Source organism: Pipra filicauda, unplaced genomic scaffold (assembly GCF_003945595.2).
Source record: "Pipra filicauda isolate LSUMZ 115617 unplaced genomic scaffold, ASM394559v2 scaffold34_size3990699_pilon, whole genome shotgun sequence".
NCBI classification, from domain to species: Eukaryota; Metazoa; Chordata; class Aves; order Passeriformes; family Pipridae; genus Pipra; species Pipra filicauda.
The window spans coordinates 2,224,610-2,245,055 of NW_024104476.1; the positions used below are offsets into that span (position 1 = coordinate 2,224,610).

The following is a 20,446-nucleotide window of genomic DNA, read 5'->3' on the forward strand; positions in this document are numbered from 1 at the left end:
GTAAATTTTATCTCAACTTTACCACAAATGCTTTACAGCACTGAAGAACATTTGTATGACCCAATGTAACCAGTTAGAACTTCAGTGTGACTATGTGCTATTGCTTTTTCAACTATGAGGTACTGACCCATGTGTTGAGAAGCTACAATACAGTCTTTGCCTAAATAGCTCATATGTGGATGTTGTATGGACATTTGCAATTACAGCTATTTGGACACAACCATGATAATTAAAAACTGCAGAAACACAAATAGCCTCCTTTCCAAAAGTCTGTATCTTGAATATAACACACAGAAGTCACGATGGCCAAATTCATTTCTAGATGGTGTAACACATCAAACCTCCAGATATTGATCATGCAACCACAGGTATCATGTCAAAAGGGCATTACTGAGTCTTATGGATCCTAATTCTGGTGATATCCAGTAACCACACTGTGCTGGTTTAAAAGTTAACCAGCAGGGGAAATGAACTCAACTCAAAAGAGAGATTATAAGTCAGAATAACAATTTAATAAAATAATACAATAACTACAATTATACAGACAAACAGTTGGTCTTAACCCACAAAACCTGAATGTATAACCCAGCACCCTGGGGCATGAACAAAGTGGTGTTCCTTGTGCCCCCCCTGAGTCCAAAGTAAAGGGAGAGGGGAAAAACCTGCTGGTGGGAGAGCTGTTGCAGCCTGGTCAAGAGTGGTGATTGCAGTCCAGTTGAGGGTGGCGGTCTCAGTCTGGTTGAGAGCGGTGAGCTGCAGTCTTCCTCTGGATCCCATGAGTGGTAAAAAGGTTCCAAAACTCCAAGTTTATATATTCTCCAGTTCAGGCAGGAATGCTCAGTCCTTCCCTCAGAGCGGGGAATTCCATAAAAGGGTGTGAGGACAGGAGCATCTTCCTATCTCGCAGGCCTCTTAATGCCTAGTTTATAGCCTGAGGAGTCAGGCTGCTCTGGGCAGAGGGTGTAAATGCTCTATTGATAACAGTTTCTGGGAAATGGCATGGAAGGCTATAGAATACACAGTTTTGGGTTACACCCATCCAGTGATGAATTGGTCCCAGCTGTTCTAACTAGGACACACACAAATTAAATCAGTGCCAGAAAGGTTATTTAATTACAACTCACAAGAAAGGTGATTACTGCTGATTGCTAAGTACCTTGGCTTGAACCAGTTCCAGCAAAGTTAACAGTAGCAATTACTGTTTGGAAAAGGTCAGAGAATACCCCCTAAGAGCTTTATTATTCTGCTATCCATTTCTGTGGTAGAAATCTACTGAAAACTGACTTTGTAATTTTTCAGATAAAGTAGCATGTCCACCGCTCTCCAGCCTGCCTAGACTCCAGTGTATCCAGTAAGGACCTGAGTCAATTCCGTGTCAGCTTCCCTGTCAGGGCTGGCTGTAGCTGTGCCTATCATTCCTCAGGATTTTCCTTTGTCCTGCCTGTGTCTACCGGTTCAATAAATCCAGATTATTTCCTTGGTTCATTTGTTTCTGTAAAAGTTTTAGCCTTCACCCAGGGAAGGCTTTGTGCAAGGAAGTTAGAGCACAGGTCTTACGAGGAGCAGCTGAGGGAGTTGAGGTTGTTTAGCCTGGAGAAAAGGAGGCTCAAGGGAGACTTGATTGCTCTTTACGACCTGAAAGGCGGTTTCAGTGAGGTGGGGCTTGGTATGTTGTCACAGGCAACAAGTGACAGGATGGGAGGAAATGGCCTCAGTTTACACCAGGGGAGGTTTAGATTGAATATTTGGAAAAAAATTTCTTCACAGAAAGGATTTTCAAGCCTTGGGACAGACTGTCTGGTTAACTGTAAGTGTCACCATTCCTGAAGACACTTTAAGAACATGGTTTAGTGGTGGGCTTGGCAGTGTTAGGTTTGCAGTTGAACTCAATCCTAAAGGTCTTTTCCAACCTCAATGATTCTGTGATTCTGTGAAGCACTTGAGGGTCTCTGAGGATGGGCAATGCAAATGACCATTTCTAGCATAGCAGGTTGTTTTCAATTTTGTTAATCAAACTGATGCTTCTGCTGTAGAAGTGAAATAGATACAAAGATAAGATTATTCCCACCTTACCACCATTGGTATGGAGTGATTAGTATTAGCAGCACTCTTCTATAAACATTGCTCAGAACTGAGTGCTGTAAGCTGTCACAAGTTTTATTACCCAGGTTCATACAGGTTCCATCAATGCAGTGCCAGGATACAGTTAAACCATTCAAGCAGCAGATACACAGTGCCACCGAGAGAGAGAGAAACAGGCAAACCAAAAGCCTGTGACACAGAGTCAAGAGCTCCAAGACAAGTATCTTCTGTAAGCAGAGGTCTTTCATGAAGTGCTCTATTATTTTGCAATTTTTGTAGCAGTAAGTGGGGTTGACTCGATGGATAGGATGTCCCTTGCTTTCCGCAGGACTCGGCTCAAGTGCAGATACCATTGTGCCATAAACGTGGCTTTCAGGGTTGTCGAAGTACTCCAAAGGCTTAGGGTTTTAGGGGATTTGTAGATACTTGGTAGTTACTATTACTCATTTGGTAACTAATACAGAGTGAAAAATCCTCTTGTGGTTGCCACAATCTCCTCTTCCAGGTTGAGTACATATTTATTTTTCTCTGAAACACTAATTATTTTCAGTGCTAACTACTGCACTGTAGTCCAACCTTAAGCATTAACCAAAAAAAAAAAAACCAAACCAAACAACACCCCCCCCCCCCAAAAAAAGTAAAAAATACACCTTCTTGTCCATGCAAGAAAAAACAACTACTCTGGATACCAGAAAAAAATGAGTGTGTACTACCTTTGCTTTGTGCATGTTTTTAGAGTCTGTATTAGTGACTGATTTTTTCTTTCCTTTCTCTGTAAATATAAAATGCTAACACGTTGTAACCTTGCAGTATAATACCCAATGCTATAAATCACTATGCTTATGTGCCTCCAGACCTGCAGTTAAGTGTCTAAGCTTTTATCATATCTAAATTCTAATGCTAACAGTGGTCATCTAGAGCTATTTGACTGGGAAAAGAAAGGAAAAAAATAACTATGAAATGCCTTGGGCTTTGTGATCTTGAGTCTTCATACCTGCAATTTCACTCTTAGTATAACATGTATTGAAGCTGAGACTATTGAAGCTAAGAACACAACTGAAACTGCTTGAATAGTACTCTAGCACATGGAATGAACTATCTTACATGTTTATTAGTAGAGGAAGGGTTCTGTAGTCACTGTACAGTCACATCGGTTATGCACACACCTTTTTAAACTGCCCGAAGAGGTCAGGCAGTACAATTAATCCCCATAAAAGAACCAACCAAAAAAACAAACCACAGAAAACTATTTTACCCTAACCTGTCTCCTAATCCCGTGTCTCTAAGTAGGTGCATTATTCCAATAAAGTGTCCTTTTTGGCTGGATGAAACTATTTAGCAAGTGTACTCCTCTATTTCTCTCCACATAAAAGGTTCTTTCTTTGCTCTCAAAAAATACATCATGATGGGATGAGTTCTTAGTTTATATCTAATCTTCACACCAGGGTTTTTCATGTATCTCTCATTCTCCCATATGTACTGGTTATAGCCGTTATATAAAATATTGCTCTAATGAAATCAGTTAAGAATTACATATTCTGTGAGCTTTATAACTGAAAGTGCAATACGTCCATCTCTTCTATTTGAGAGCCATGTGTTCTTCTAGGACAATTCTTCTGTCCTGATATATACATTTTCTTTAGCAGGATGTCAGACAATGACTAATATCATGGAGTTAATGCTCACTAGGTCAAAAGCCCTAACTGTCTATTGAGTTTCACATATGAAGGCTGCTTCAGGTACTGAAACTGTTTGCAAATCTTAGGTTTAATTCTACTTATTTACTTTATCCATAACAGAATATGTACTGGTTTGGAAGGCGCAGAGTAAGAAAAAAAGATTTCAATAATTACAGGGATGAGTAAGCTATTGAAAGTGCCGACTGCACAAGGAAAATAAGTTGCTCTGACCAGAAATGAAAGAAATATTGTAAGTAAGGACTGTGGATAATTCTTATATTTGGGAAATGGACAAATTATGACTACTTGATAGTAATTATATACTGGGACTTCATTGTCCTTAACAGTTTTTCATTTCGACCCCACTATTAAATATTACAAGTAACAATAGCTCCACTGATAGCAGAATCATTTGCATTCTCCTAAATTCAAATCAGGCAAAGTCACCAGATTGAAGTTTTAAAAAAAGAAGAAAGACATTTAAAAGACTGTCCAAACCTTTGCAGTCTCTGTGGAGTGCTCCTGTTACCCACTTTTTAAATTACCAGATTTACCAAACACGAGTGAGAAGGTGTACATTGTTTTGTGGGAGAATAATTTAATTCTAAGTTTTAAGAAAAAAACCCAGTGCACAACTCACAGTGAAAGACAGGTTAATTCCTGCCAGTCCTAACAGATATAGAGATACATAAATAAAGAAAGAGTGAATTTAAATAAGAGAAGTGAATAAAACAGGTTTTGTTATAGGGCCTCACTAAATCAATGAAGTGGGGGATATGGAATTTTTTTGAGCTTTTTGCAAGTATGGCTATTCTGTAAGTCATACTGCCAAGTACGCATGGAAATACTTGTGTGAATGTGAATTGTCCCTCATTTTTAATAAGAGAATTTTAAAAAATGTCCATTTATGGACCTCTGGTGCTAACAGTATAGTTGATCAACTTTTAATAAAATGCTCCTTGAGTTAGAGACAACAAAAAACTAGGCTTTCTTAAATAACAGCAAACCATTAATACCTATAGAGTTCATGACTGAGAAGTTCTTGTAAGGTAGAAAAATGGTTCAGACTTCCTTGCATTGTGGAGATACATGATGGAATCACATAGAAAGCATATTAAGAAAGACCCTTTTATCCCCCTTTTATCCTCTTCCATCCAATCTGAACTATCTATCCAGCTCTTGAAGTCTATTCAACAGATACTGTCATTGCATGCAGCGTGAAATCATATCTAGAACTACATCCCAGAACCCATCATGAATGGGTTTCTCTGTATGTATAGATAAATGTAGGAAGAAATAGCCTTAATTTAATGCAAGTAAAAACTCCAGTACTATTAATGAAAGCTATCAGCATCTTCATTTACACACTGTTTATCTACAATGTAAATCTTAAGATGTAAAACACTCAACAGATTGATAAACATAATTTTCAATTCCTTATTTCAAAGCTTTACAGTTTTCTTTGGCCACTTTGACCTGCTGGAGAGCTTCTTTGGAGTGTAGATACTTTTGCTGATTTTTTTTATTTATGATGTAATTTTACTTAAGAAGAACTTATGAGATCTGAAAATCAGATCTTAAACTGGTCATAGTAGTTAAAGAATTTTAATGACGACAACAAAAACACTGTGCTTAGAGTGGAAGTTTGAATGGCTCCTGAGTGCCCTGGGACTAAGTATCTAGCAAGAGGTACCTTACTGGAAGGTTTTTCCTACAGTTTCCTATAAGATGGTAGGACTTTCCACAGAATGACTGTGGCGAAATAGCTAATCTAATTGTGTAATCAATCTATCTCACCAAGAAATTTTACTGAAGTAGAGACAACTATTGCCCCAAGCTCACTGTCCTATACAATCCTAATGACCCTAGTCAAGTATCAGAAGTTTTGGAACTTGATTTTATGGTATGGAAAATTATGAAGAGGCTTCAGTTCAAATTGACTTGTCCAATGGAAGTTGGTCCAGATGACAACAGTACTACCTGGCTTTGTTTGAGGTAGTCTTGGGGAGCAAACAATACCTTATGCACAGTTTGTGCAGGCTTACTGCTTAGTTCCATTTCCAGATGGGGATGAGCAGCTCTTTCAGGAAGCTTCACTGTCAGACTCATCAGGGCTTTCTGACTGAAATCCATGCTGGTGTAGTCACTCAAGAGTGGTACTGTAAAGGAAATGATACCTTCTTCATTTGTAACTGCTTCTGCAGGGATTTCTTCATGCCTCTGGCTTATGTCTATGTTATTGCTAGGTTTTTCTGACTGGCAGGTGTCATACGTGCTGTCTTCTCCACCATCTGTAAAGAGACCAATCTTCAGAGGAGCCTTTGCCTCATGCTCTATAACAAAAAGACTGGTGGTGTCATTGTCTGACAGGGCCTGAAGCAGTGAACTTGAAACAGGTTTCCAGTTAGTCTGTGAGACAAAGCAAGGAGAAAGATTAATATGCTAATTAATCTACTTCATCTCATCTTTCTTTTTAGAAACATGAAGGAAAATACTTATTTCCCTAATTTAGAGGACCATCTTCTCCTCTCCAATAGTATTTAAGCAAAGTTTTTCTTGCTTTTATATGTACTTGGGATCAAATGTGTTAGCAATAAAATGTAAGCCTCCTGATGTGCTGTTCCGAGACCCACAGCTTTCAAAAAGTTTAACAAATGTGTTACTATAAAAAGGCAGCAGCTTGAAAAGCGACCGGACAAGATTAAACTGTCAACTGCTGCAAGCAGTTTGTTGTTAAACTTAATGCCATGTTATGATCTAAATATACCTGGGGTAACAAGTTTTTTGCAAATTCTGGATGATTAAATGGAAAACGGTAATACCAAGCATCCTTATTTTCCACTTAGATTGTTCTCCTAGGTTGGCCTTCTTTTGCTATAATATTTTTTAAATTATGGGCAGCCTGGTATGGCTATTAGCTTTTATTTATTTATATATTTCCTTTCTCCCCTACTTTTCCACTCCAAACTGCTTGAAACAACCTACAAATCAAATAAATGTACAAAATATAGCAAGATTTGCTCCTTGGTTTTTTTTCACAGTGTCCATTTGGGAATACCTTTCTCCACAGTTCATTAAGTGTTCAGAATACCAAATTACATCTAGACAATGTATGTGGTAACCTCTTTATTGTACTGCCTCCTCACATAGTACTTTTTCTCTTTCCCCAAACCGTTATCTGATATCTGTTATTTCTGCACCTGCCATGTTATTAACATGTTATCAATATTTCTCTACCAGATGTGGCTAATACAGACTTTATTTTCTTTGACAGTTGCCTTGCTGCTGCAGGAACAGTTAAATGCATTTTAAATTAATATATATTTTAAAAAATATTTTATATAAAAGTAGCACTGTGGTTCATAAAACCTATTTGTCCTTTCTATAACATGCAGCCTCAATGTATTTCATTTGCAATTCTTCACAATGGCAAATTGTTCTTTGAACCTATTAGATTATTTTGGATGGTGGTTCTTACTCCTTTCTTGCTGAATTTCTATGCTGCAATTCAGCTCCACCTAAACTCGTTATTACATCAAAACAGTTCCTGCTCTTGCATTTTCTTTAGGGCAGGAATTATGCAAATGCTGACTATGGTAGGTTTCTTCTTTTTTCCTTTGAGAAGTCTAACTTCAAACAAATATTGAATTTGCAGATTGCTGACTTTCTAAATGCTTGATAGGTAAGATGCAAGAGAATTAGGTGGAGTTATTTTTACTGGAGTGGTCAGTAGGGGTATCTGAATGCCAGCACTGAGAAACAGAAGTTGTTGGGTGCTCATAAGAAGGACAATTTCTTCAACTGAACAAAATGGTGAAATGGCAATTTTTGAACAGCACCACTTCTGAAACTCTTTTGTTCTGCATTACCTGGCTTTGGAAAAATACTGTTTCATACTACCTCTGAGCTCTCCACTTTTTAATCTACATTTAAGTGAAAGAAAGGAAGGAAACAAGTGAGGAAGTCCTGATCTGGAATATGAAAGCCCATACTTGCTCTGTAGCAGGAAGCAATCCTGATGTTCAGCAAAACCTTTAATTATCAGCAGACTATCAGGGCCTTCTGAAATTTTGTTTCTGATTACTCCATTCTGTGTGCCAGTTTTGGCCAGTGTCTGGCTTGTAGATACCTACTAGCTCATGCCTGATATTTGACTGGATAGAAGACTGCTTTGTTAAAGCTCACAAGTTGGCTTGTGAAATGAGATTTACAAGTGCCAAATTAAGTTCAGTTCTGCCAGAAACAGAGATTTTAAAAGGAAAACAGTACAAGTTCCTGCTCCAAAAACATAATGGTAGGTGGTCTGAGACTTAAGAGATAAACCTAGCTTTTCTAAAAGAAAGACTTTTAGTATCAGATGTCAGCAAAACTTGTTTAAAGGGGAGAAGGTAAGAAGGGGAAGATGCAAATAAATCCACTAATAGGCAAACATGAATAATGTGATCTCCAGTAGCTCCTTCTAACAGCTGTAATTTCTTCTAATAGCTGATTTCTGGGCACTTCTTTAGTGCTGAAATTCAAGTATACTTATCAAAACATATGGGAAAGCTGTGGGCAAGATTCGAGCATGCTGCTCAGACAGCTACCATCCAGAGCCCTTGGATTGCTGTGGAGGCAAATAGAGACGGGGCAAAGAGCAGACTTCAGAAAACACCATGTACATTATCTCTGTCGTGACACTTCTGTGGAAGTAGGCCACAATTCTTTACTTTGTACTTTCAGTAACTTGTACTTTATAACCAGTTCCAGCTCATGAAAACTGACTGAATAAAAAATATTTTCTCTCTTTAGACTCCATCTACCCCTACTCAGGTTTGATTTGTTCTTTTGAGAACCATACCTTTAAAAATGCTCTATAATGTACTCAAAGAAGTCCTGGACCTTTATTAAATTAAAAATTTAAAAATTAAAAATGTAGGCCTCTGCCTAAACAACCTTCCCTCATCCTATATTTTGAGTATTACTCTGTCTTCCCAACTGTTGATATTAGATGTTTTCTAGGGTGAAGTGTGAAAGGACTAATAACTAGCATTACGAGTTATTCAGTAGGAAAGATCAATAGGATCAGTAGGAAAGACCTCCCATGTGTATTTTTTCACACCATCAGAAGAGTACTTGCCATTTCTTGGAGTGCACTGCTGTTTCTTGGGCTTGGTACACTGAACCAGCATGATATTTTCAGTCTGTAAAGAAATATTCTAAGTTTATTGTCAGATTAAATGACTGGCATTTCCTATGCATTTAAATTAACTACCACTTATATTTGTATTTTTTATAGCTACCACATATTCGTATTTTTGTGACCATGAAAACAAGGCATTTACAGAGACTTTTAAGCATAATACTAATTAAAAGCTGAAGACCAAACTTGGTAGTCTACACTGAAATGCTGAGTTAGTGATTATTAGCATCTTTGTTTAATGACAAAGGAACTGTGACAGGTGCTGGTAATGTTGTCTCTTTCTATACATTTAATAATTGTATAATCTTAATTTGTTATAATTTCCACAAAGCCTCCATTTTCCTTAAGGGCTTTGGGACACATAGAAGGAAGTTTTTTGAGTAAGTATTTGCTCCTGGGCTTTTACTTAGAAGTTTGCTTTGATTCAAATAAAGAGCAAGATACTGCTGCGCTCAGCTCCTGTGAAATGGCACTAGTGGCCTGCAAGAGACTCTACAGGGGACAACACAGCTCCTTCTCTTTCCTGGTTGTTTTGAGTTTAGCTTTTTCTGGAAGCTATTACATACAGTATCTCATCTCCATAAGAAAAAAAAAAAAAGCCTCAACACAGCTGTGAGAGAGGCTGAGAGTTTAAGTAGACCATAACTCTGCCCTGGTGTTGACTTCAGTGTTTTCCTGTTTGGAAATTAAATCTAAACTCCACTAGAGTACTTTATCTTTGTTTAAGCCGTGGTTTGAGGCGAAGACTGAGGCTGTTGAGTTCCTCAGTCTTCTTGCTGACTCCTGTGAAGATGGGTGTTTGGCTGTCTGTTGAGTCTTTCCTTACAAATAAACAGGCAAATGAGGGAATCTCTGGGACACTTTATCTCAGTTCAAGGTGTTCAGTACTACTACAGATTTACAAATTTAATTGCTATTTTGTAGTGCTACCTATATGTAGGGCTCCTGTGTGCTTGATTGTTATGTGGGGGTTTTTTTCCTGTTCTTTCCTATTGGTCCTAGGCAATGAAGTGTAATCTTATGTTTAACACAACGAAGTTTACTCTAGGTCAAAACTTCTGTGTAGGTCTCAGAAGTTCTTGTCCAAAATGCTGGATCGGATACATAGCCACTTAAAGTGCAGTCTGAAAAGGTAAGAGCACAGGAGTCTTAATGTGGAGTGCACATTGTTGTCTGTTTCCCAGTGGCAAGGACAGGAGTTTAAGCTAAAGCAGGCTACGTCATGCTGTATGGCTTTCAAGCCCCAGGTTGCACCATCTGTCTTTTAGCAGCTGTACTTTCAGCTTCTGAGGCTGCTGCTTTGTAAAAAGGAAACAAAGGGAGGGTAGTGTGCTAGGATATCAAATTAGTAATATGAGTGGTTGCATGCAATTCAGTTTGTCAGAAAGTTAACATTAGAACCCTTTACTATGCATGTCATTTTCTTTTAGTTGTAGTGTATGCCTATGGTTTTGACCTGTCTGGCATGGGCGACTCTACCGAAGGCATGTACCATCGCCAGCGCAGGATGGGCTCACTAGCCTTCTGGCAGTCATCCCAGAAGGACAACTCTAATCCCAAACCCGGGCAGATGGAGCTCGCTTAGCCCTGTAAGGCCATCCATCTAAGAGAAGGTCACTCTAATCAAACCTACATCCTGAGGACCTCGCTGCCACCGTCCAAGCTCGCTCGGCCCTGGCAGATGAACCTCAGGATTAAAGGGTGGGTTCAGTTCCACGCATACTGCATCTCACCTAAAAAATCCACTGCACAGGCTCGAAGGCTTTACCCACATTTGTACAGCCCTGTAGCGACGGGCGAGGGTCGAAACGGCAGGTGAAAGGTGCACTGGGAGCCGCAGACCCAACCCTGCATACGGGCGGTTCAGGATATTGGTCATTTGAGACTGACCGGAGATGACAGTCTTTTGGGGCAGCACCCTGAACGACTAAGCCATATTGATCACCATAACTGGTCTACTCTGGCCTCCAGTCGGGAGGCCTGGAGACACACCATCTATAACGCTGCCATTTCCTTTGAGAACACACGCAGGATCACTCTCGAGGAGAAAAGACAACGCAGAAAGAACCGTGTCTTGCTGAATATACCACCTAAGGAGTCTTTCTGCTGTGCCTTTTGCAATCGGATACGTCTATCTTATATTGGCCTCATAAGCCACCAGTGTGCTTGTAACAAATGTGGATAGAGCCTTCCCAAATCTTCGTTTGTGAAGCCCAGCCACAAAAAAAAAAGTGTATGCCCCAGATATTGTACCTCAAATTAATTTCTGGGAGAAAGACTTTATTATTGCAGAAATAATTTATCCCAAAAGAAGTGGACCTTATCCACATCTTAAAGGCCCCCTTGTTATTCTCTCTTCTTCCTACTCCTCCATATTACTGCTTCTCATTATATGCTTATATGCATAATTTATACAGTTAATATCCAAATATGTTTGCAAGAAACTTCTTAGATGGCTGCTAGAATTTACCTTTGTATTTCCATAGAATTGACAGGATTATCAGTTGGGAATGAAAGAGGATAATAATCAAATGCATGTTTTTTCAATACATATAGTATATTCTGCATTGTGAGAAATGATCCTGGCTATTTTGGTGGTGTTTAAGATAGAAAATAATCAGATAACTGTATCAAAAGGAAAAAATTATAGATTTTTTACAAACTATTTTAATCAGTTGATGGTGGTTTTTAATTGCTCTGACTGTGAAACGAGTGTGGCAGCTTTTGTGCTGTGCGCTTTTTGAGTTGTGTTGCTTTTAATGACAAAAAAGGCCCAGTGCTATGAAACTCAGAATTAAGCAAAACAAGAGTGCTGCTAAAAACTTCAGTCAATATTCCCTTCTTACCTTTGAAGCACCAGAGAACAAGTGAGAGGTGCAAAAACCAGAATGAATGTAATGCTGAAGAAAAGGCCAATCACAAAACCTTCAAATCCTTTATCTGATGAGAAACAGAAAGCTTGAATCAGACTTGAGTTGTCAAGTACAGAAAGGCCATATTACCTCCATGGGAGAAATATTTCAAACAGAAGTCAGGGCAAACTTTACACATGTTCTTGAATGCCTGTAAGTAAAATCTTGTAAAAACTAGACCTGGCATTGTGGGGTAGAGTGTGAGGCTTTCAGGTTTGTATTTTTAAGATATCTAGGTACCACGGAGTTACAGAATGCTTGGGATTGGAAGGGACCTCTGAATATCATCTAGTCCAACCCCCTGCTACAGCAGGTTCACCTAGAGCAGGTTGCACATGATTACAGCCAGGCAGGTTTTGAATATCTCCTGGGAAGGAGACTCCCGAGCCTCTCTGGGCAGCCCATTCCAGTGCTCTGTCACCCTCATGATAAAGAAGTTCTTCCTCATGATCATGTGGAAATTCAGTTTTTCAGTTTTTGCCTATTGCCCCTTGTTTTGTTGCTGGGCGTCACTGAAAATAGTCCAACCCCATCCTCTTGACACTTGCTATTAAGATATTTGTATACATTTAAGGTCTTCTTAAATTATACATTAAAGATCCCCTCTCTGTTGTCTCTTCTCCAGAGTAAAGAGGCTCAGCTCTTTCCACTTTCCTCACTAGTGAGGTGCTCTAGTCCTCCAGTCACCTTCACAGCCCTCTGCTGGATCCACTCCAGGAGTTCCATGTCTTTCTTGTCCTGAGGAGCCCAGAACTGGACACAGCACTCCAGGTGAAGCCTCACCAAGGCTGAGTAGAGGGGCAGGATCAGCTCCCTTGACCTGCTGGAAATGCTCTTCGTAATGCACCCCAGGACACCATTTGCCTTCCTGGCCATAAGGCCCCACTGCCACCTCATGGGCAGCTTGTTTTCCACAAGGGCCCCCTTGTCCTCCCCCACAGAGCTGTTTCCCAGCAGGTCAGCCCCAGCTTGTGCTGGTGCAGGGGGATATTCCTCTCCAGGTGCAGGATTGTTGAATTTCAGGCAGTTCTTCTCTGCCCATCTCTCCAACCTCCTAGGCTTTTACTTAGAAGTTTGCTTTGATTCAAATAAAGAGCAAGATACTGCTGCGCTCAGCTCCTGTGAAATGGCACTAGTGGCCTGCAAAAGACTCTACAGGGGACAACACAGCTCCTTCTCTTTCCTGATTGTTTTGAGTTTAGCTTTTTCTGGAAGCTATTACATACAGTATCTCATCTCCATAAGAAAAAAAAAAGCCTCAACACAGCTGTGAGAGAGGCTGAGAGTTTAAGTAGACTATAACTCTGCCCTGGTGTTGACTTCAGTGTTTTCCTGTTTGGAAATTAAATCTAAACTCCACTAGAGTACTTTATCTTTGTTTAAGCCGTGGTTTGAGGCGAAGACTGAGGCTGTTGAGTTCCTCAATCTTCTTGCTGACTCCTGTGAAGATGGGTGTTTGGCTGTCTGTTGAGTCTTTCCTTACAAATAAACAGGCAAATGAGGGAATCTCTGGGACACTTTATCTCAGTTCAAGGTGTTCAGTACTACTACAGATTTACAAATTTAATTGCTATTTTGTAGTGCTACCTATATGTAGAAATACTAAATGTAATGTTTAAACTTAGTGTAATTATTTGAATTTTTAAAATGCTGCATTAATTTCACTCTGCAGTTTTGCTACTTTACTGAAAAATTGAATCCTCTCCAAATATATATTTGGTAGGATAAGTGGAATAAAGTCCTGCAGAAAAACTCCAGGGAGATACTGTAATATTTTGCATTGACAGGAGAAAGTATTTCAATGTGGGGGAGAAGGGGGCACAAATCCTGTTGATTTCAAGGAAGATTTTAAGTTTCTTTCCTTTTTCTTTCTGCATCACACTTTTGACTATTCATTTGTTTGTATTTATAACTTCTTCACTTAGTACAAAAAAAGCTGTTGTGGGGAGAAACCATTTGCATACTTCTGTCTCTGAATTTCACAGGTTACTGATACCATCTTAGCCTGTTCTTTTCTATTTAGAAAGCTTCAATTAAGTGAAGTTGTGGTCAAACAAAGGAAAAAGAGTCTAGTGCAGTGTTAGTTTTAGTTTCACTGATGGGGTGTTAAAAATGTTTGAAAGACTATGTTCAGCCAACCCTATATAATTACAGTATTTGAGGCTTTAGAAATGTAACTCTGTTGATCTTCTTAGCCTATCCAGGCACCCTTGAGAAAAACAAATTTTTGCCAGCAAACTAAAGAATCTGTTACTTAGAATATACTTAAATTATTAGAAAACAAACGATACTTTGATTGACTGTCACCCACAATAGTGAGCAATTGAAAGGTACTTAATTTTTTATTTTTACAGTTTAATGGCCAGTTTTATGTAATTGCTCAGGATTTTGCCAAGAGCAAAGACTATTAAATTTTACTAGTCACAGGCAGAAATCTAAACTGCTGAAATCTATGACAGGAATCGTCAATAAATAAAGATATGTGCATGTAGCTAGCATAAAAATGTCAGAAAAGGTTTCAGAGATGAGGAACCCTAGCTAAGTCTTCCCTGTCTGCTAGGTAGTAAAATACAGGCAGAATTGTTCTGTGATGCGTAGTTTACCTTAAACAGAGGAAAAATTTTGTGTGTTTGCTCTCAGTAACCAAGATTGAATAATAACTCTTGTGCATGAGCAGTCTGTGACTACTTGAAAAGCAGGAAGAGATAGAACAAGGGCATATAGAGAGCATAAAGAAAGGATTCATGCTATGTAATGCAGTTGCACAGAGGTTCCACAGTACCATATTTTGGAGTGCTGAAAGGTTGTGATAGAGTCAGAGGTCCTTCTCCAGCATCAGTGAATCCTGAAATCTGCACACGATAGACGGTTTTTTCCTTCAGTCCAGTAAGATGGTAACTTGTGGTAGAAGAATTGAGAGTAACAGCTGAAATGCAAGAAAGGTTGGGGGAGGAGATGATTAGATGAACTCTAGTGGCTGAGCGTGTATCAGTGCAGCTGACTGGGGAAAAGGCATAATTTCAGTGCCCTAATCCACATCTGGAGGAATCCACATGGTGCAAATGTTGTTTGGATGGTACAAGATTTCTCAAAAATATTTATATACGTTTTAAATCCAGAGGTAAAAAGCATGAGCTTTTAACACACTAAGGATGTACTGCATTTAGTAGCAGGGGGGCTATAGGGATGGCTTCTGTGACAAGCTGCTAGAAGGTTCCCCAATGTTCTCCAGGACGGCACCACAACTGGCCAAAGCCAAGCCAATCAGAAATGATAATAACACCTCTGTGATAACAAATTTAATAAGGAAAAGAAGTTATTATACAGATATAATTGCAGCCAAAGAAGAGAGGAATGAGAGTATGTGGGAGCAGCAGCTCTGTAAACACCAAGGCCAGTGGTAAAGGAGGGGGGAGGAGGTGCTGCAGTCACTGGGGTTGAGATTCCTCTACACAGCCTGCGGTGCCGATCATGGGGACCATGGAGGTCAATGGGGGTGCAGAAGTCCACCTGCAACCCACGGAGGACATCCATGCTGGAGCAAGTGGATGCCCGAAAAGGTGCTGCTACCCTGTGGGAAGCCTATGCTGAAGCAGGCTCTTGGCAGGGACATGCAGACCTGTGGAGAGAGGAGCCCACACTGGAGCAGGTTTCTTGGTAGAATTCGTGACCCTGTGGGGGACCCACACTGGAGCAGCCTGTTCTTGAAAGATTGTACCCTGTGGAAAGATACCCACAATGGAGCACTTCTGAAGAACTGTAGCCCATGGGAAGGACTCACTCTGGAGAAGTTCATGGAGAACTGTCTCCCATGGGAGGGACACTGGAGCAAGGGAAGGACACCTCTCCCTGAGCAGTGGCAGAAACAACCTGCGATGAACTGATTGTAACCCTACTCCCCATCTCTCTGCACCACTGTGGGGTAGGGCCCAGAGCCTTGGAAAGAGAGAGTGATGGGGGAAAGTGTTTTAAAGGTTTGTTTTATTTCTCATTATCCTGCTCTGAATTTAATTGGAAATAAATTCAATTAGTTTCTCCGAGCTGAGTCTGCTTTGCCTGTGACTGTAATCTATTTGAGATCTCTCCCAGTCCCTATCTCAGCTTATGAGCCTTTCATTACATTTTCCTCCCCTGTCCAGTTATGGAGGGGAGTGACTGAGTGGCTCTGATGGGCACCGACATCCAGCCGGGGTCAAACCACCACAGGTGATGAATGCAGAAGGCTGTGTATACTTCACAAGAGGAAAATATATCCAACATGCTGAACAGTTGTTTTATGTTGACTGTAACAGTGAACATGAGGATTAGGCCCTATCATGTGCTTTACCTTCACTTCAGTGGTCAGTAGTTGTTCACCTTGACTTGTGCTATTACTCATCATTCATGTGTGTGAATGATGAGCTGTGCATTCTGCTTCATCTGCTTTGTGGAGTGTTCAGATCTTTTCTGATGGTCCCCTGTCCAGAATAATGCGCAACCAACTGTAGTATGCTGTAGTATGCCTTTGGTAGGGCAGAAATTACTTTTCAAGTCTGCCACTGTGGATTTAAGATCTTCACAGAAGTGTGTGTGGACTGTAGCCTACAGACTTCCTTCCCCTACATTCTTTAATAAGATTGTACTTCCTTCCTGGAAAACATGGCAATTGGGTATCATGTCACTGTTGTATTGACTGATTAGGGCAGAGGAAAAAAGAAAGAAACAAGTTCAGTCCTGGATGTTCCCATTCTGTTGCCTGTTGTGCTTTCGGATAGGCATTTGGGGTAGAAAAGAGCCCTCAGAAGACTTTCTATCATTCTGTAAAGGCATAGGTCAACATGAATTATAGAACCCTTGCTATACTCCTTTGTCAGGTCTTAGATGCTATTTGTCTTCCCTAACATGTGTACAATTTTATTTGAAAGTCAGTACTTGCAAAGTTAATGTATTATTACTTATTGCAAGGAGACTTTCCACTACAGACCAGAAGGAAAATATTTATCAAAAGAAGTATGGGTGTGGCAAGGGATCATGGGAGTTGTAGTTTTCTGGGTTCTCACGCATGCTCAATCAATACTTCATTGTCATTGGTTGAAAGATCATGTGACATGTTTAAGCACTGTATTTAAACATCAATTCTGCCCTGGCACTTGGTTGTGTCACCAACGGGGTTCGTGTCTTAAACAACACCTCAGATGGGGATCTTTTTTTGTTGAAAACTCAAATGGTTTGAATTCAGAACTATTCATTTATTTCAATGTGTAGAAATTTCATAATTTGTAGTTTGCTAAGGTTGGAAAAGACTTTTAGGTCATCAAGTCCAAAATTAAACACAAAAGCTATCAATTTAAGAAAATGTTTCTAGAAGTAAATTAATAATAGTGTCTTTAGAAACAGGTAAAAAATACAAGCTGCTAATTAAGTTGAAAAATTAAATATATAATGTCTTAAGTCCTACAAAAAGGTTTATACTCAATCTTGGATGAGTTGCAATGAAATATAAAAGTATTGTGACTAAAATCTTAGTACTTCAGAAACACTGAAAATGTTGTCTTCCTTTAAGTGTTGCTAGAGAATTCTGCAGTAGTCTTAGAAATGTAATTCTTAAGGAAACAGCAATATTTAATTTGAGATAATATCTAGAAAATTCCAAGTATTCATGGGAGCATCTAGAGCATTAAAGATGTAACCAGGAGCTGATCTTTGAGAGCACTCGATTTGCACAGAAATCTTAAGTAACTCAGTATGTGCTGTAGCCACAGCTAACGGTCTGAATGAAGCTTTTCTTTCATGGCTCTGACCTGCTGCCTTGTTCTGAGCAATGGTGACTTACCCAGAGACTTTTTCCTTGATGAATCTGTGTAGCTGATTCTGTATCCCCGGAGAAAGCCCAAACGGTCTTCAGCAGCTATTTCATTCCACTTCACAAGTGCAGAATGCTTGGTGATATTTAGAATTGTCACATTAGTGGGACCTGTCCTAGGAACTTAAAAACCCCAGATAATTATTTTAGTTCTGCATCAATACTTTTGCAATAGACATACAATACTGAAACCTAGCTGCTTCCTAGGGAGTTCCTTGCCAGATTCTAGATGCTATTTAAAGAGTGCAAGAGAAAGAAGAAATCCCATAGAATAAAAGAAACTCATCTTAAAAAATACAAAAGTAGTAGGAATTGTGACTGTCTTACAAAGATTTTACTCCAAGAGCCACAGCTGTACTCATTTTGTCTTGCAATATGAGACACTACCAAACTGGGATTGGAAAATCTGACTTCCACCACCGCTGAAAACTGAGCTACATGGAGTAGCAAAGCTGAGCCTCTCTTTCTGTTATTTTTGGTAGTATGATGTATAATAAAAATATTTCTGTGCACCTTTCAGGGAGGAACAGCATTCAGGTCATTCACTGCCAGGGCACAACTGCTAAGACCAAACGCAATGCTAACTGAAGAATACTGTTCAGTCCCTGGAAAAGAAATTTTGTGTAGCCTATGGCTGCAGATAGGAATGAGAAGAAATACGAAGAATGAGGTTATACAAAGGGGAGGAATACCTCCTTCCACAAAGTAAAAGTGCGTCACTCCAAAAGTCTTTTCATGCCTTATGAAACTTTCACACCGACACACATCAGACGCATGTACCACTATTTTGTACAGCTTATAAGGCTGAAAATTATCTGGAAAACAAATAAATGTGCATCAGGGTTTACTGAAAAGTTAAAAATTATAGAGGAGAGAAACTATAGCTTTAGAGTTTTTCTGAATAATTCTTACTTTCTGCGACATAGTATAGTATAAGTTTATAGTGCTTTGCACTGAATACAAAATGTGTAAATCCGTCTTCAACGTCTCTAGATGCTTAATGCAAATTTTTCAAAAGTAGGACAACACATAACATGGGTTTTCTTTTAAAAGGTGGCAGATCTGTTTATAGTCTCCCTCTGGAAGGCATTAGCTGCCAAAGGACAAATTAGGAACTAAAATGGTTATAGACACCTTAGTTCAAGCATAGACACTTTCCACTCAGCTAGCATATAAAAAAACAAGCAAAATAAGTAGATGTTGCAGAAGGACCAAGGAAAAGGTGCATTTGTTTATAGAACTCTGAAGCTAAATGTTCTCTGTTGTACAAGTAAACCTGTCTTGAATGGCCTTTGCAAGAGTCACTTACATGACTTTAATCAAGATATTCAATGTCTATCCCAAAAAGTGATCCCTGACTGCATCGTGCCTAGCTTGGTAAGCAGAATACGGGAGCTGAGAACTTAGGCTTTGATAAATATAGCCATTGTGATAAAAAAAGAAATTAATCTTAGGGAGACTGTAACAGAGCAGTTTACGTTTAAAGATTAGCTTATCTAGGCACAAGATAGAAGTTTTTTTAAAGCCAGTGGTCTGCCTTGAATGTGGGCAAGGAGAGACATTGTACCAGCAGTAGCAGTTTAGCTGCATTTCTTGCCCAACTGCGACCAGAAGAATCCTACTGAAAGCTTTGCTTTTTATCTGCTGTGGTGTTGCTAAAAATTAAATAATGTCTCAGCACCGGACAAAGATTAAAAATTGCACTTATGTGGATGGATCTTCAGTTTGCCCTTGAAAACAGAAGGAAAATCCTACTGTTCCCAACCAAAAATAATCAATAAATGAAAGGGTGCCTCCACAGGAGATGCACTGGTTGTTGTTACCTAGCGTGAAATTTCCAGTAGCTGTAGTTATTATTTTCATGTGCATATCCTCTTTACCAGTGCCCCAATCAACCACAAAACATTTTGGATTATATTCTGGAGTCCAGGTGACAATGGCATTAGTTCCCTGGCGTTTGACATGAATTTGGCCAGGTAAGTCTGTGAACAAACATACAATTAGAGATCAATAAACAGCAAAGCAGATTTCTCCTCTGTTGCTTGCTTTCTACCATTTGCTCTTTTTTGAAGATTATTCATTAAGTAGTTATCGTTGCAAGTGACTTACCTTGCTTATCTTAGTAAGGTTTCTCCTAGTAACTCAACACAGAAAACTTAGCATTTAGTACTTTGCAAGTGTCTGGTGGCTCCAGTGTTGACTGCTGTTCATGACTTTTCCTTGTTTCCAATTGTCAGAAATTAAATGGCTGTTCCAAGCCTCAGGAAGAGGAAGCTTGGTGTTGCTAAATAACCTCCCGTGAGCCTGTAAGTCCTATACACAGAGCAACTATGAGATAGTTCTTGCCTGGGCAGGAGAGGAGGAGAACTGGCTAATGTCAGATATATCATACAAATTTCATACACTTTGCATATTCTGAAAGGATTTTAAGCATTTTGACATTTTAAGAGATAGACTACTAAACTAGGAAAGACCTTCTGACTGGTACTAATGAGGGAGAAGAACAACCTGCCATTTTGGGGTAAGAAGTGATAGACATAAAAATTCTCCATTTTATCTCCTGTCAGGAAACCAATATAATAAAGGCAAATTAAAGAAAATGGTTGTACTAGCTAAGCAAAAGTTGGGTATGCTGAGAAGGAATTTGTACTTTATGCAAATATCTTCCCAGTAATTCACGACAGATACAGAGAACCTGCATAGAAATGCAGCCAAAGGGAAACAGATGTCTGGAGAGAGCCATGAAAAC

General features: G+C 39.4%; 1 protein-coding gene across 1 annotated transcript in view; it reads right to left on the bottom strand.

Moving 5' to 3' along the window:
• Positions 1–2,792: 2,792 nt before the first annotated feature.
• Positions 2,793–20,446, bottom strand: part of LOC113993837 (leukemia inhibitory factor receptor-like) — a 31,344-nt gene continuing 13,690 nt past the window's right edge. The window contains exons 9-15 of the mRNA XM_027732366.2: positions 19,521–19,679; positions 18,390–18,512; positions 17,668–17,820; positions 14,638–14,781; positions 11,790–11,883; positions 8,881–8,944; positions 2,793–6,170 (exon numbers count right to left, since the gene is read on the bottom strand). Coding sequence (XP_027588167.1) covers positions 5,688–6,170; positions 8,881–8,944; positions 11,790–11,883; positions 14,638–14,781; positions 17,668–17,820; positions 18,390–18,512; positions 19,521–19,679 — 1,220 coding nt within the window. The 3' untranslated portion in view covers positions 2,793–5,687. The remainder of the gene's footprint in view (positions 6,171–8,880; positions 8,945–11,789; positions 11,884–14,637; positions 14,782–17,667; positions 17,821–18,389; positions 18,513–19,520; positions 19,680–20,446) is intronic.